This window comes from Lepidothrix coronata, unplaced genomic scaffold, assembly GCF_001604755.1.
Source record: "Lepidothrix coronata isolate B3197 unplaced genomic scaffold, Lepidothrix_coronata-1.0 Scaffold48, whole genome shotgun sequence".
NCBI lineage: Eukaryota > Metazoa > Chordata > Aves > Passeriformes > Pipridae > Lepidothrix > Lepidothrix coronata.
In genome coordinates this window covers 4,520,861-4,538,837 of record NW_016690228.1, presented here as the reverse complement: position 1 = coordinate 4,538,837, position 17,977 = coordinate 4,520,861, and the positions used below count along the sequence as shown (strand labels likewise).

At 36.3% G+C, this 17,977-nt stretch overlaps 1 protein-coding gene across 1 annotated transcript in view; it reads left to right on the top strand.

The window, feature by feature from the left end:
* COG6 (component of oligomeric golgi complex 6) overlaps window positions 1-16,453 on the top strand; it is a 53,405-nt gene extending 36,952 nt beyond the window's left edge. Inside the window, exons 14-19 of the mRNA XM_017814993.1 lie at window positions 3,502-3,633; window positions 4,185-4,352; window positions 6,270-6,377; window positions 7,893-7,946; window positions 10,371-10,450; window positions 13,966-16,453. Coding sequence (XP_017670482.1) covers window positions 3,502-3,633; window positions 4,185-4,352; window positions 6,270-6,377; window positions 7,893-7,946; window positions 10,371-10,450; window positions 13,966-14,113 — 690 coding nt within the window. The 3' untranslated portion in view covers window positions 14,114-16,453. The remainder of the gene's footprint in view (window positions 1-3,501; window positions 3,634-4,184; window positions 4,353-6,269; window positions 6,378-7,892; window positions 7,947-10,370; window positions 10,451-13,965) is intronic.
* Window positions 16,454-17,977: the final 1,524 nt, after the last annotated feature.

Below are 17,977 nucleotides of genomic sequence, written 5' to 3'. Positions count from 1 at the left end.
TTTTTAATATCACCAAGGACAGAGACTCAAAAACCTCACTGTGCAACTATCTCCGGTGTTTGACTAACCTCACAGTAAAAAAATGTTTTCTTGTGTCTCAATCTGTGCCCATTGCCTCTTGACCTGTTACTGGGCACCACTGAGAAGAGTCTGTCTCGTTTTCTTTTCCCTCACTTCACGTATTTATACACACTGATAACATTTCCCCTGAGCCTTCTCTTCTCCAGGCTGAACACAACCTCTCCTTGTGTAGAAGGTATTCCATTCCCTTCATGAATTTTGTGACCCTTTGCTTGACTTGCTCCAGTATATCCATGTCTTTCTTTACTGTTGACTCTCTAATGTTCAAGTAGCATAGCATATAAAATTTTGATTGCCAATACAGTATTTTCAGATCCATATATGAGCTTTTAACAAAGCTACTCTCCTTAATGTCTGCTCTACTCCTTAATAAAATTAACTTTATTTAATAGGAAGAAAAGTAGCCCTTTTTTATTTAACCTTTTTTGAAAATGAAAAAGGGGAACAATTAACATATGTGCACCTTCTTTGTGATTGTTGATACTACCTTTTCATTTTTCTGTATTTTTCTTTGCTGTTTGTTAAATTCTTTAAGACGTCCTTTGAGTACTTACTCTCATAGACAGAGAAATCTGCTCTGGATTATATGTTTGGAGGAAGATTACTGGATTAGTAACTGTTCCCCACCGATTAATATGCAGAATTTTTAAAAAATATACAAATTTTTGTACTAGAGCTTATGTACAACTTTTAGTGCCCTTTGTTATATTAGGAGAATTCATCCCAGTTTTGTATATTGAATTTAAAAAATGGGTAATTTCCTCTTGTTTTCTTTGAAAGGCTGAAGAGCTGTTTGTCCTTCTTTCTGTATGACTGACCAACTAGTTATAACTGATTAAACACTTAATACTGTGTTAGAATGTGTTTTATTTCTGTTGAACTGTCTGCTGCAGAACTTCGCTGATCATTTTTTAGTTAGCTCCTGTCTGCTTTGCATCTGAAGGAGGTACTTCAAAAGCAGAATTCAATGTGTATTTCAAACCTGTTTTTCTGGAAGTAGGATCAATTATAATGATCTCTTAGTGAAGATAGAACATTCAGGGCAACAATTATTTTTTTTATTAGAATAGTGATTTAGCACTCATGAGTTGAAGTCTGTCGGCTCCTCTATAAATGAGAAATGTCTGGTTTTAAATTTTCCTTTTTAATTCTGAAATTATTAAATTCTGAAATTCTCTGTATTCATGTGCAAAAAGTTAGAATTTTCAAAATGAATATAGCACTGCTTTAGTTTTCCTTCCACTTACTAATAATTCTGCCTCTTTGCAGTAGTCAGGAATTTCAAGCTAACTGAAATAGAATCTAATTATCTAAACCTTTTTTCCTAGTCATATTTTCTTTTTCCATAATATTGTTCTTTGCTCATATCTAGAAGACAGTGGATTTAAAAGGAACAGATTAAATGAAAAATTAAGCTAATTTAATAGCTCCTGAGCACTAGCTACTTCAGAAGACAAAAATTTTGTGCAAAGCAACCTGAAATTGCCACGATCTATGTGTGTGTTGGAAGTGAAAACTCTATTAAACTCTTGGCTCAAATTAACAACAAAATATCCCTGATCACAGTCCAGTTCAAGTCTGAGAACAGTGTGTTCAGGACACAATCAATACCCCCGATAATAAAAAGAAGAGACAAGCAGTCACTCAGCACTGTAAATTTCAGTAAACTTTACTACTGATCAGCACTGAATAAGTGCCTCTTTCTGAATTACTGTTACTTCATTGCTAGAATATTTATTTTATGTTTTCAAGACTACTTAAGGTGAACAACTGTTCTCTGAACCTGTTAGATTTAGCTTTCCATTAGTGCCTCAAACTCAGTATTCTCTCTCTTGGAAAGTGAGAATAGAGGAACACTTTGTATTCAAAAGGATGAAAAAAGTTTTTCTTTGATCTGTCTGGGTAGTAGTGTGGGGACGTGTATGGTATTTCAAATGTTTCAAAACACACAGTGTGAAAGCTCGGCCTGGCTTCAAAGAGAGAGAGATTTTTTTCCTTTCTCTGGTGGTGTTTTCATCAGGTACAGGTTAATTTTCAGAAGGCTCTGTAATACTCTACTCTGAAGATGTTTATTGTGCGCTCCTGCTTGGTTTCTTTGACCATCAGCTTGTGCCCATTTGATCCCCCCCGCCTTGAAGACTCAAACATGTATGTTACTATGCTATTCATCAGTACTTATCATTTGGGAAGGTATGAAATATGTTGTCTGTGACTTGGAGGTCTATCCAAAGTTGCTGCCTTTTCTTGTTGAGCTGGAGTCTTAAGAGCATTGCAGAAGTGCACACTGCCCTCCTCTGCTGCAGCCAGACACATTCAGATGCATGGGCCAGTCCTGTCCACACTTAGTTCTCCCTACCTCCTCTTGGAGAGATTATGCCTTTAAGTGTTAACTTACTGTGTATTGCTGAGGGTCTCCTTACTCCAACATGATACAGCCAGATCTGTGTTTGCCCTTGGATGGACAGGGGACAGGAAAGTGGGAAGCAGGTTGTTGGCAGAAGGAAACAAGGTGAGCAGCCTGGGTTGTAGTAAGGGTTTGGAGGCAGCAGGAAGCTAGTTTGAGACAGCATCGGAGACAAGAAAATGCAGCTATGTTTGGAGTGGAACCTGAGAAATATGTATTTGAAAAAAGAGAAATGAGAATTTACCTGTGACAAAGAAAAGGGTGAAGTATATGAGCCTAGGTTAAAAATAGCATAGAATTTCAGTCCTTTTCAGGTGCTCCAATTTTCATAATTTGACTTGGAAAGTGTGTTTTTTCTCTAATATATGTAAGCTTTCCTTCTTTCTCTTTTTTAAATATCTGCAATTCCTTCCGCTTCTCTTTGACGTAGGCCTGCATTCTGGTTTGTATAGTCTCGTTGCAGTTTATGTAGGTGTACTTGTACAGTTCGTTTGTGTACTGGCAATTTAAGGTACAAACTTGCTAGGGATAAGACTGTTGCATTTGTGACTGCAGCTCTCAGACTTGGCATCATAGGGGCAGTGCTGCAGTATGGCTCTGATCTCACAGAGCTCTGCCTGCACTAGATTCTCAAGTGCTCACAGGAGGTCTTGCTTAAAATGAACTCAGTGATGCCAACGACATGGCTACTCTTTGGCACCTAATTTAGTAAATGTATTTTTTTTCCTCTACCAAAACCGGTAGTGTTTGAGTTTCTCCAGATCATAAAATAGGTATAGTCTGAATGAAAGCATAAATTTAGCATTGCTTGTTTGTCAGTGAATGAGATGGTTATGCTGAAAAGTTGCAGGCAGTTATTTTCTGAAACATGGTAGATTTGTCCAGTATCACATTAAAGTTCTTCTCTGCGTGGCTACATGTAATTTTATTTTTAGCTGGTTACATTTATGCTAACAGATTGGTTGGTGTTTGCTGTAAATTAAATTATTAAAAAAACCACAAAACCTGTTCTTCAGGTTGAACTCCCACCTCCTGATCTTGGCCCAAGCTCTGCACTAAATCAGACACTTAACTTGCTACGGGAGGTTCTGGCATCTCATGACTCATCTGTTATTCCGCTGGATGCCCGTCAGGCTGACTTTGTGCAGGTATAAGAATGTTTGACTGCTCTGTGTGTGTGTGTGAAGAGGAGGGAGGGGGGAAAAAGGATGTGTAAGTTAATTTCAGTGCTCAAAAGATAGGTGGAATGGTAATCTTTTTGTCTGGTCTCCTTTTGGAGCTTTCCACCAAACCGGAGTTTGTAACGTGAATAAGAGGGTGACTGACAAAGTGGATAATTACAGTACGGTATGGAGTGCTACTCTTAACGCAGTATCTAAATTCTGTTATGCAATTACTACTCCATTAAGTAAATACATCCTCAAGATTGCACAATTACCAATTATCTAATCTGGGTTACTCTTTCTCCTGCTAGGTTGGAATCTGTTCTTATCAGGTTTTTATACTTTCCCCATCACTGTGGTAGCTGATCACCTGCTGACAAATACAGTAGAAAACTGTTTTCACAGTTGGAAACTCTCATTCCTCTTTATTCTGCTTTGGGGAATAAATACGTGATAGAGACAGAATGAGGTTAGAAGCCTTGTGTGACATGATTTCCTCCCTCCCCTCCCTCTTTTCTGTGTATTTGCTATTTTAGGTTCTATCTTGTGTGCTAGATCCGTTGTTACAGATGTGTACTGTGTCTGCAAGTAATTTGGGCACAGCCGATATGGCAACCTTTATGGTGAATTCGCTCTATATGATGAAGACTACTTTGGCTCTCTTTGAATTCACTGACAAACGTCTAGAAATGTTGCAGTTTCAGGTAAGCTTTAACAGCCTCGAAAGAAAATGAACTTATTACTGATCTTTGCAGACTATAAGTTGTGATGTGAACATATTTATCTTTGATAATGTCGGCTTTGGGTCAATTCTAAGTTGGGGAAATGGGGTAAGAGGACTTCTTATCAGCGACCATGAGCAAATAGCATCTTTCATTTTAAACAGACAAAAGTTATTAAAAGATTGGGGTCTGTTTGGGTTAGTTGCAGATAAACCCAGATCAGTGAACTTTTTCATTATCCTGATCATTCTGATATTTATCTGCAAACTGTATGAGAAGAGCACATGGAAGTTAGAAACGCAGTCAAATAGTACTCGATCATCATCTATTTTGTACTAGAATATAGTGTAGCTGACATAACTACTTCAGTCCCGCTTTCTACCTCTCTTTTGTTTGGTGTCCCCTAACATCCCAGGATAGTAGTTCATATGTGGTACCATTTTGAAATGGAAATGTAAGTTTAGAAACTATTGACTTGCAAAAACTTGGTCACTGCCCATTTTTGTTTTGCTACAGGAACAGGTCTGCAGTATATCTCAGGAGAGCTTTTGGAGCCAGGGGACTTGAAAAAAAAATTACAACTTCTTATTTTAAGGGATGAGTAAGGATGGGCTGTGAGCCATTTTTCACCTTCTGCTCCTAATCAGAATTTCTAGCTCCTTTTACTTCTGAAACAAACCTCACCAGACAACCTCACTAAACTGTCTGGGGTATTTCTAATTTCTGTTATCAGCTTTTATTTCCCAGTAAATGTTGCAATTGATTTATTCTTCAGAAAAACAGTAGAACCAAAGCATATGCATTTAACACTATTTACTTTCTTCAAACATTTTTAAAATACAGGAACAGACTGAAAAAATATCTTTAAGATTATACATAAGTAGGTTATTCAAGTGGAGTTAGAATGACATATTTAATAGGAGAAAGATAATTTTTTTCATAGAAAAAAGAACTCAGACAGTTAAAATCTCCAAATTGAAATACTAAGATTTCCCTCCTGATTTAAAAAGGAAGGTGTGTTTTTGTAAACAATTTTAGGAAGTAAAAGGTGAACTCTTAAAATATCAGACAAGTAAGTCTTACATTTTACTAGATGTTATTATAAATTTTTTCTTTTCTTTAGGATTGGAAGAAAAAAAAAAGAAATGTGGGGTAGTTATCTGTAAAAATGAAGTAATAATGTATATATATCCAAAAGTCTCAGTGAGACTGCTCAAACTAAAAAATAATTGCTGCTGCTGAGACTGGATTTAGGGATTAGGTTTCTCTGCAAAGTGAAGATTATATTAGGTATATAAAATACTCTTATGACCCTTTTTCTTATGACCCTTTTTCATATGGAGATAGTTAAAAAAAATGATAACTAATTTCAATGTTCTTTCAGTTAACTTTTATCAAATACGTGTTTATCAAAATTGAATTTAAAATCAGTACTGATTATGATTTAGTTTGTTTTATTCTCCTTATTAAAGACCGTCTCTTGTTTATTATGAAACTGCCATGCTATCGTCAATACTTACAATAAGAGTTGAATGATTTTTGTCACATATTTTCAAAGAATTATAGGAAAATAAACTTATATAGGAATTTTTAAGATTAGGACTATAGTATTCTTCATTTTTGGTGCTGTTGTATTCACAAATAAAAAAATAGGTTCTTCTATTTGTCAGACATGAAAGAATTCCTTACATTTTTATTATTGGCTCCTGGTAATATGGAAGGTGTAAATGGATAAAATAATTATGCTCTATATGTAGTTTTTCCTTATTCATTGATCACTCTCCTTCTTATTTGTATTTTTTTCTTCTTACTTGTGCTTCTATTTCTTTCAACCCCAGAACTTGTTACATTTAATATGCTCACACGCTTTTTATAAATACTTTATGCTTAAAATTTCAGATTGAAGCTCATTTAGATACACTCATAAATGAGCAAGCTTCCTACGTGTTAACAAGAGCTGGTCTAAGTTACATATATAATGCTCTGCAGCAACACAAACCGGAACAGGTAAGCTTTTATAATTTACATGTTGATGAGTTACTGCATACTTGCCAACCAGTAGAATTTTGGCACTAATATTTTTGCAAATTAGGCTTCCTCTGAAAGCAAAACCTCAGTCCTGGTTCCAGTAAGAAAACCCCAGATATTACTATTGGACAAAGGCACCTTGCAGCTACAGATTTTCCCTACACTACATGTTTGGCAAGCTTAGCAGGTTTGATGTGCAGCAGTCCTTCTCTGCTGCTTGTCTGGGCCCCATCGACAGACTCCATGCACCACTGATATCCTGTACGTTCTCAGAATAACTGTGTGGGTAGTTTAATACACGTCAGAAAGTGTCTGAGTCAAGCTGGCTTTAAAAGACAAATATTGGGTAGGTAAACCACCAATTCCATAACACCTAGAACATATTAGACGTGCTGTGCATGTGGCATTCACCTTTCTTCATTGCTTGCTATAGCACCACACGTGGAGTTGATACCTGCATGCTTTAGGTAATTGCTGCTTTTTTTCTTCTGTGAAAAATTGGCAGATGAGTTTAGTGGTAATTTGAAAGTTTCTTCTTTTGTCCTTACTCACTGATGTAGCTATTCTAGTACCAAGGCACTGAGATTTTCAAAGTGAAAACTTGAGATTTCTTAGAGGGAGTTGAAAACTTGAATTCAGAGCTCACAGTCTTCCTTTCTTTTGAAGCACAGTTGCTATGTGTCTATAGGTGTTAATATAGCCCTTCTTCCCTTCAACTGTGTCTATGTCCTTTTGTGATCTTTTGTGAAAGTGAAGAACAGTGTTTTCTGGAGAAAGCAGAACTCTGCTGGAGAGCTTTATGTTGTTTCTTCAGCTAATAATTTTGCATAAAGTGCCCAAATTCAACAGATTTTTATGTATAAAGATGAATAAATAAATGCATAAATAATCTGACTAATGACTCAGTTTTCTATTCACGAGCCTATCTCCTGTTCTAAAACCAATTTCAAGTTGACTAGAGTTCTTAATGGCATGTAGCAATTTTCATATATCTGTACAGCTGCCTGGTTGCGGAAGTGATTTCGCAGAACTTGCTAAGGAGTTGAACAGCATTTATTTATACACTGAATTGCCATCCAGCACAGAAGATTTACTGGGAAGCAGGTCTGAATTCTGCATGGTCCTAGTACAGATAAATAGAGCAAAGTTGTCCTCTGTAAGTCTGGAACACCAAGGGAATGTGGCCAGTTTGCAGTTCAGTTTTTATTCTAAACCTTGTGGAAGGCTAGTTTTGGCCTTATTTAATGGTAAATAAGGAAGAAAATTATTTGAAAGGGCATATTAAAAACTCTGTATTGTCAGCTTTTAATTTAGGAGTGGTAGAATACAAATGAACTGTTAACAGCATTTCAGTACTGATACGGTGATATAGTTTCCAAACATTTAAGATCCTGTAGCAGGACCAAATAAAAATGTACTACTGAGCTGATTATACTGTTTAACTTTTTCTACATGCTAATATGACCTTTTTTTTGTTTGACTACTGATTTTCAGGGTCCTCTTTCAAATTTGTCAAGTATGGATTCCGTGTCCCTGAAGGTTGCAATGGTGAGCATTTTAAACTTTCATATTATGATGGTGATGCTTTGACAGGGGAAAGAATGCTATTAATTATGTGATGTAGTAGATATTCATCTAACCAGTCTTACTCTTTAAGAATAGCTAAATGACGTGTCTGGGGATACTTTCATAATTTGAAGTAATTTGACCACTTGAAGTAATAAATACATAAATTATTTCTGAAGGTGTAGTAATAGAATATTAGTTTCTAAGCCTTGAGAAACAGAACTTTACTTACAAGAATGCTATCCCATGAGTCATCTTAAATTGCTAAAAGCAAATACTTAGCTCTAATTAGTTTTAATCACCAAAGTTTCTTTTTTTGCTTCTGCTTTGAAATGTAGGTTCTGCTATCATTTATAATTTTAGTCCTAAGGCTTTGATTTTATGCAAATAGTTCAGCTTTATTCAGAAGTTAGATGCTTGATATATGTCAAAGTTATATTTTTTAAGTTGAAAGCTACAATGTATTTTAAAGCAAATTATCAGCCGATATTTTTTTCTTAGAGTGTGTGAAGGCTTTTTTGCATAGAGATAACAATATCACAGTTCAGTAGACAATAATGTATGATCTGTCACTCTTCTTCCTTAGCCAAGTTGAGCTTTATTCTGAAAGTTTAACTGTAAAGGCCCACTCATCCAGCAGTGCACATATACCCCCATGAAAAAAGGTCTTTTTAAAAGTATTTTTTTTTAAGATTTTATTTTTAAATTTTATGTTGAATCCTTATGTGTTAGCGTAGCTGCTTTTTTTTCTTTTCAGATTTTAAACCAGTGATTTTCAAGCTGGTTGGATGAACAGAGCTCTGGCACAGAGCACTCAGTGGTTTAGTCAGATCAGCATGCGTTCTCATTAAAATTTATAAATTTTGCATTTAAAATATCTTCTATTTATCATTGCCTTGTAGATCAACAAGGACTTTATAGGCTGTAGCTTGGGGACTTTGTCTTTAAATTATATATATACATATGCTGCTCTGTTATCTGTAGTGGTACATAATAATTTCACTTAAATAGTTAGAAGAATCCAACTGTTTTATTTTCTTCATTACTTAATATCTGCTTCTGTGAACACACTTTATCCAGAATGGAAGCAAGTATGCTGAAATCAAACCCACATAAGTCCCATCTATCAGCATAATCTGTTGGTTTCTGAAACCAATAGATTTAACCAATAGGATTTAAACCAAGAGGGAGTATTTTTAAGCAGATTCACTGCCTCCAAATTATTTTCCAGGTCCCAGCCTTTTCAGTGTTCATACATGCTTGCGGATGCTGTGCTAGTCAAGTCCATAACCCTCTCAGTGAAAAGCTCCCTTGCTTTCCAAACAAGGGCAGAATCCCCCCAAAAAATTAATTTGTGAGAACTGTGACTTCATTAGTCACTTTTGCCTACATCTTGCACATTTAAATGATGGATGGATGTGGGGTTTAGGATTTACCAGCTTGAGAATAATCATGCAGTGTTCAGGAAGGTTACCATCATCAGATAAACTTGCCTAGGGCCCTGCCTGAGTATGTAATGCAAAGGATGGAGATTGTACAGTTTTTATGAGTAACCAATTCCGTGTTTGATGACATTCCTGATGAGAATTTTTCCTCTCACTATCTAATCAAAACTCTCCTTAGTGTAATATGTATTCAGTATTCCTCATGTTTTCATCTGTGAGAAGAACTGGTTTCATCTTCTCTGTAGTCACACATTTGATGATTAATTCATGGTTTGGCTTGGAACGGACCTTAAAGACCATCTTCTTCCTGCCCATGGCAAAGAGTTTGGAACACCTTCCACTAGACCATGTTGGTCAGGGCCTCATCCAACCTGGCCTTGAACACTTGCAGGGATGGGGCACCCACAGTTTCTCTAAAAGATTGTTAAAGACAGCAGTAATGTTCTTTCTTAGTGTTTTCCTCTCTACACTATTAGAATCAAAGTACTGTCCTTTTTTCACTACATTATATGGCAGGGGAGAAGTAGGCTTAGAAGCAGTTTCAAGAACCCTGAAGTGGGTGATTTGCTCTTGGTTTTCCCAGCATAAGCAGTGATTCCCTGCCAAAAAGTAAAAAAAAAAATCTTAAAACACGTCTAACTTGGACAGAGTAGATTTCTCTCTGAAATGTCGGTATTCCCTCTGCACTGAATAGACAAGGTCTGATCTTCAGTGATGTTTGCATACCTGCACCAGATGCACAGGAAGCGTAGCTGGATTCTCACTATTTGCCCTTCACTCATATTCCTCAGAGTCAGAAACAAAATTTTGGTGGCAGACATGCTGAAGTTAGACATTTATTTTGGTCTATTAAGTTCTACCTGTTTTAATGGAATGACTTTTCAGAAAGTTGTGGGTTTACCTATTTACATATACCAGGAAGGTGTTAATATGTTGAGCTCATATTCTCTTCCCCTCCCAGGCTCAGTTTGATCGCTATCTGTCTGCTCCAGATAGTCTATTGATGTCCCAGCTGAATTTCCTTCTGAGCGCTACTGTGAAGTAAGTACCTTACCTTTGTATTTCTATTATGCTTGCATAATGGTCAAAAAGATGAATTTGATTAGGTTTTAGATCATGATGAGAGTTCAAGTTATCAGCTCTGATCGTATTTGCATTGTCCTTCAGGTCACAATTCAGTTTTGTTCTGACTCCTCTTTTTGAACAAGGAGTGAGGAGTATGTAATTCTGTAACTTTCTGAAGTAGTTACTCTAGATTTAATAGACATCATCAAAATTAATTACGTTCATCTGTTTTGAACATGTTCTGATGAGTTGGCAATTTTTTGTCAACTCATTTGTAAATTGTTTTAAAACTATTTTGTAAGCTTTCCAAAGACAGATGAAATATGTAATTCTTCAAGATTTCTTTTATCCCCACTGCTTTGTCAGTTCTAAGATTTTCAACTTTGTTGTCTTCTGTTGTAGAGTATTGGCATTCTGTCTCACTGAATATTGTGCTGAGATTATTTTACTTTTTACCTAATGTATTTTTTTTTAGTGATTTCTTCTTTGAAGTATGGAAGTGAGAACTTTATTATTTATCTCTTCTCTCGTTTTTGAATATAACTGAACCCTAAGGCTAGGGAAAGTGCCACAACTTTTTTCCAATTAAATGTGAACCATGTGAAGACTTTCTGTAGTACTTAAACTCAGAAAATTATATGCTGCACTGATCAAAAACTTTTCTTGACATTATTTTTCACACTTTTGTGAAGAGCGCAGGTTACAGAATGTATCAGAAATTGAGACTAGCACATCATATTTTACATAATGCAATAGTAGTTGGAGTTTCATTGCTAGTACCTGTTCTCATTGGATTGTATTACAGTATCTTGCGATTAAAAAATGACATATGTCAAGGGAAAAGTAAATATTGTTGGGAATTGAACAGAACAGTTCAGTTGTAAGGTACCTACAATGATCAGCTAGTCTAGTTGCCAGGTTCTCACGCTGTATTGCTCAGGTTCTCCTCATACAAAGACTTCCACTGTCCTTCCATAGAGCTGGTGCATGGCTGGGCATGGGGAATTCTGATGCTTTTCAGCGGACATTGGGTGTCTCTGTTTACCATTCCTGCAGCTCAGCTGGCAGAACTGACCCTGTTGTGTGAGAGCTCTTCTGTTCCAGTACAGATCAAAGAAGGCAGTAATGTTAGTGAAACATTGCAACTTCTGCTTCTTGGTGTCAAGCTATTAAACATGTATTTTAGCTCTTGTTGTTTTTTTTTTTTTTTTTAAAGTCATGAATAACAGTAAATATATTTTGAAAGCCTCAACTTTTCACCGCTAACACAGAAGCAATTTTAAGAGGTAGACTCTATGATACCATAAAGATTCAGGCACAGTGGAATTACCTGAACTTCATCTTCTGTCAGACAAACCAAGATAAACTAGTCATGTAGGCACTCTTTGCCTTATCCCATGGATAAGCTTTTTAAACCTCTCAGTGCAGTTGAAGCCGAATTTGTATTATCTTGCAGCAGTGGGCAGTCGAGAGGTAAGAGGGAAGCTTTGCATGAGCGTGGTGGCTATGGCTGCTACAACTCAGCTGACATGCAGAAATTTATGAACCTGCTATAATCAGTGCTATAAGTCCATTAGCCTTCAAATGTGTAGCTTTAAACACAAGCAATCCTTTTGAAGTTAAAATACCTATTTACAGAGATGCATCCTTGTAGAATCTCAGTCTTGACAGTCAATATTTTCTGTAGTAAATAAACCTTGAAAATTCAAAATTTTTTCAAAATTCAAGCAAAATGTTAAACTGGAATTCAAATTTTAATCTCTTGCTATAGTAGTTGAAATTTTCAGTTCTGAAGACATCCTTCCTTGAAATCAAATAATTGTGATCCACAGTTGCAGTGGCTGAGCTGGAACCTTTGAGGTCTTTGTTCTCAGAATCAGAACACATGCTTTTAGTAAGGGACCAGTGTATTACATACTTACTGGCAGTATCATTTAAGCTTTACAATTGAAAAACATTCCTTCCAGCTTTTTCCAGGACATGCTCTTGTCTTTCAAATTCCTTGGCTCATTTAAAAAGTCTTAACCTATGTATTTCTATGGTGGTTGGTCTTGAAAAGCCCTTTTCATTTGTGTTGGATCACAGAAGCTGAATGCTGGAATTACTATTTTTAGAAAGTGCTGCCATTTGTGTTAGTGTTAAAATGTATCATGTTGTTATGGCAACTGAAATCCTAATGTACTGATTAATGACACTGACATTATTTGATGGAAAGACTTGTGTGATGCTCTGGAATATTTTAACAAACTTTTTTTATTTATTGATTTGATACAATAGTTTCATACAAAATCCGTGTGCAATACTTTCTTAAAAGATTTCATGTTACAGTAACTTAGTGATCTCAGGCTGGGATCAGAGACAGTTGTTTTACCTGAACACCCTGAATATATTTCCCTTATAATAGTGGATCTGGATTTGCTATTATAAGGCCCTAGTAATACCGGCAGTTGATGTTGTGTATTGAAAAACTGGATACTGTGTGTCAGAATAAAATGAAGGTTTGATCTTTTAATCTGCTTTCTCGTAGCTTCTGTTCCTTAATGTTTCCTGTAAAGACAAAGTTTGTTGTACTTGATCTTTGAAATTTCTTTAACTTATCAATTCCAAACAGTTGGTGAATTCAGCTCTGATTCTAGTGGATGCAGTTTTGGTGTCTTTGTTCCTTTGCTGCATATTACAGCAGGGCTGAATCTGGATTTGTGGTTACCTTGGTTTCATCAGCTTCTGCTTGTGTTACACTTGTATGGGTTTGGCTGTAAAATAGTTGTAACTACTGTTTCTGATAGATAAAAATTCATCTGCAACTGTAAACACATCACCATGATGATTAAAGTAAACTGATTCAATGGACAGTGTAAAATAAAATTATTAGGTTGTCTTCAAAAAATATTAAACTTTCCAGTTAAATTTAGCATTCAGCATCTCAGTGTTGTTGCTCATTTAGCTCCAGAAAAATAACAAGACACAGACTTTATCACATTGTTGGTAAAAAGTTAAATCTCTGACCTCTACCAGTTCTTTTTGACTGATTATGTTATCAGGTGCTGTCAATATAAAGCAAATAGAATGTATTTGCTAGTGGATGAAAAAAAGAAGTGTGTATTTACAAAGGACAGTCAGAAACCACAGGAGGGAGAAGGTAGATCACTAAGTTTATCAGTCTTTTAAAAGATGCAGTGAAGTGCAGGTGGGAAACTATTGTATGCAAGTTAAATCCTTCTACTAGTTTTTGCTTCATTGTAGAAATAAAGAAGGTAATTTCTTGGTTATCAGGATCATATGTGAGCTTGTCTGTGTACAGTGCAAAGAGAGAAAGAAGGCTTTTGTTTTGAAACTTCGAGCTGTTTTCACAGTTGAAGTAAAAGGGCTTTTTAATGCGACTCACACTGATTTTTAATGTGCATTTTTAACATCTGTCTTTAATTCCCTGTATGTAGTAGAGTTATATTCCCTGCGATTTGCAAATTATGTTATTTTGTTTTGTTTTTTAGAGAACAGATAATAAAACAGTCAACAGAACTGGTCTGCAGAGCTTACAGTGAGTTATATGCAGCTGTGATGGATCCTTCAAATGAATATAAGGATCCAGAAACCATACTACACAGATCTCCTCATCAAGTTCAGGCACTCCTTTCATAGTCTTGCTTCCCCCAGATCTATCAGAATCCATAATTCTGTATTTGCATTGAATTATTTTTCTGCTTTGAATTTCAATGTGTAACTGTATAGTTAAAGTATGTAGGAATGCTGTTTTGTTTAATCTGCTCGGCAGAAGTCTTGTCTTTCCTGTATCTCTGAATACTTTCTATAGGCCAGAAAATAGAATATAGATTAAAAATTATTTTAATGTATTTCTCTGATGGAAATGGACCTTGACAATGTGCAATCTCTTTGAAAAAGGAGAAAAGCTTTTTCCTTGCTGTACATAATCCTTTCAACTACAGATTTAACTGGTGTCTCTTATGACCTCACCAATATTTTTGTTTGCTCCATTGTCTGTTCTTTCACTCTTTTTCTCAGCCTATCATCAGTAAACACTGATAACTGAAATTTTAATACAAGTAATACACTTTGAATGACTTACTTTGCATTACTTTTGCAGCTCATAAATCATTTCAGAATACTTGATGCTCTTTTGCAAATCCTCTTGATTAAATCTTTGAGTCAAAATTTGTGTGGATTTTTTTGGAATCCCTTATCTATGTTTTCTGTAAGAAAAAGAAATGTTTGAACTACATACGTGTACATAACCTGGAACTTAATGCTTTAAATTATTTGTATAATTTTGTTTTACTGGAAGGATTTTGGTTTAGTGCAGTTGTTCAGTAGGAATCCTTGTATCAGTTGAAACTTGCTGATCTCTTAAGGCTGGGACCAATAACAGTGTAGGTTAGGAAAGTGGCTTGCACAGCAATATGGCCATTTCTCCTTCACGTGTTTATGTTTTTTGTTTTACTTCTTTTTATGTGCAGAAGTCGTCCATCTGCTCTAGTACAAGCATTTATTCAGTTCATAATCCACCAGGATATTTTCATGGTTCACGTGTCTGCAGCAGTGCTCCTAAAAATTAGTTCACCTGTGGCAGCCACAGGTTGTCTTGGGAATTATATGGGAGAGCCAGGGTGTGCAGATGTTCCAGGCTGATGCATAGAGAGCCATAAGTGAGGAATTCATTTCTTTCCTCCTTTAGTGCAAAGCTGAAGCTACTCCATGTAGAAATCCTGACATAGAGTTATGATGTAGGGGACTTTGCTTACAGGAAAAAACAAAAATAAATAAGTAGGACACTTGTTCTCTGTTGGGCCTTGTGATAATTTTCTGCAACTTCCTTAAACATAGACTTCTTTTAGGAAAGTATTGTTAAAGAGAAACCTTCAGGAAACAAAAAGTTAGTAAAATGAATTTGTGGCTAGTTCTTTTGTTCATTTGTTTTTTTTAAAGATAATTTAAGCTAACTGTTTTGTTAGAAGCATTTCACTTATTTATACCCCTCTTTGCTGTTGTATGAGTGCCACAGAGTTATTACAGTTGCCTGAGTTTACTCTCACATTAAATGTGACTTATCTTATATATATCAAGGGAGAGATGAGCAGTCATTCATATTGAATAACTCATTTTATTTTTACTAGTAATAATATTCCACATATAAAATATATACTTAGTGGCAGCTAAGTCTGCAGTTTAGTATATGCTTGCAAAAGAGCAAAACATAAGAAGAGCAGCAGCAATACATTTTAGCCTCTCGGAAAACTCATTGCACAAAATACATCCAATGCGCTCAGAAGCAGCTTCTTTAGTAATACCACAGCAAAGCAATAGCTCCTTTTCCAAATGGGTATAATTTGTTGGTATAGTAGAAAAAGACTGAAAAGTGAAAGTGTCCCTGGAGTTCTTGGATCAGGCATAAATCTTTCTGTAAATATGAATGTTAGATTTCTTCTGTTTAAAGTCTCTAGACCTGTAAGACAAAAAATTCTAGAATCTTAGAAAACCTCTAATGCAAAATTCTGCTCTTTTACCAGGTAAGGCACTTTATATTACTCAGATTTTGCATTACCATAGTATACATTCAGGCGGCTGTTCATTGTTGTTTAATAATGTTAATATTGCTTAATATGCCTATAATTATTACCTAATAGATGAAAATTACACTGGTTGTGAAAGGACTATAAATCAGCTTGTTATTAGATGAACATGCTCATAAGAGTGAACTTTTTCCTGAAATTACACTCAACCTCGGTCTCCAATAATCAGTCAGTAGTTTGCATGAGGATTAGTAAGAAGTTGCTTCCTATCTTTGATTCCATATAGAGACTTAGCCGTGATTTTGTCTTCTCTTGATAAAAATGCAAAACCTATAGAAGTTGTAATTTAGGCAAATCAAAGTCAATTGGTAATTTTGATCTGTGCAATTAAAGTAAATGACCAATGGTCACAAATGAGAAAGGGCATCAATAAAAAATTTGATTACTGACTCTGTCTTCCATGTTGTTATTTCCTCTTGCTTGCCTTCCTAAGAGGAGGAAGGAAAAGGTGATTAGATTATGACCTGCTTTTTCTAGCTTGGTATTTTTGACCCTTTTATTTTACAGATTCCAGGATTTCCACACCAGGAACTGTAAAGCTGCTTCCCTGCCTGGGCTGAGTCAGTCCACCCTTCTGCTGCTGTCCTTGAACACTTTATATGGAGGGCCATGCCTTCGGAGACTGACTCCGCTACTCTGGGCTGGGCAGTGATATGACTGGGGGAGACAGGAAAACAAGGGGGGGTTTGAACACTGCCCATAGGCAGCACTATTGGCATTTGACACTCTGACAGCCCCACTCTGAGAACAGATGTGTTGGCTGGTACGAAGAGCACTTTCATGGGAAATGGGAGAGCTGGGTTCTGGGCCAAAGGAGTTTGGAATTGACATCTCCCATCTTCCTGGAGAGCACCCAACCTGTTGTGTGCTGTTGTGTAGCCTGAGATGGGGCAGGTGTGTTTCTTCTCTTGAATTTAGCAGCTGTGCATAAATGAGTGCAAAATATGGGAGGCAGGAGATAAAATAAGCAAGGAGGAGTTTGGCCCTGTGGCACAAACATGAGGGCTCTTCTGAGGACTCCAAGGTCTGAATTTTCCTCCTTTTGTTATATAGGAACCTTATCTTTGACCTTCAATACATAAGTCTCTGAAACAGAATCAGGATCCTAGGACTTAATTACCCACAGAATATCCAGCAAACAGCAAGATACAGAATTGGGTTTGGGTTGGAACCAAGGTGGTTCATCGGCAGTGGTGGCAAGGACTATGTGTTCACTGCTATGTGTCCAGTTTTCTCCTCCCTCCTTTATAAATGTTCACACCACTATGGAAATAAAATATAAAACTTGTTTTAATTACAGCAAGCACACAGCAGCCCAACCATGGTGATTTTTTGGTTTGTATTATAGGAAAAGAGAAGCTCGGGGAGGTTTGGAAGGGTAATAATATATTTGTTTTGCAGCGTGTCAGAGTGCTCCTCCCTGTTCTCTAAGATTTATGACTCTAGCCCTGCATTTTGTCTGTTAGACCCAGTTGTAATTATTTTTATTAATGTTTTTGAAATATGTGTTGAAGGAAGATACTTTCAGAACTGCTAAACTTTTCCATTTACTTAAAAAATTCTATCTGTTCTTGATCCCTTTGCTTGCCTTGCTGAGTCACTTTGTGGGCAACCCAGGGGGTGGGAAGCTTATAAAATTTTGAAAATTAAACAAAGAGGTTAGACATATTTCCATGAGTGAAACACACCCTCCAGAAAGCAACACAGACAGAGGTGTGGGTATATTTGAAATCCACTGTCACCTGCTTCTGAGGGAAAATGCAGAAAAAGAGACATTTGCTTATGATGAGGGCACCCATCCAAAACAGCTGGTAGATGCTGCTGGTAGGGTTGGATGCTGCAAATGGATGTTAAATTGATGTTATGTTTGAACAGTTCTGAGAATTTTCAAGAGTCATATAACTGAACTCTCTCCCAT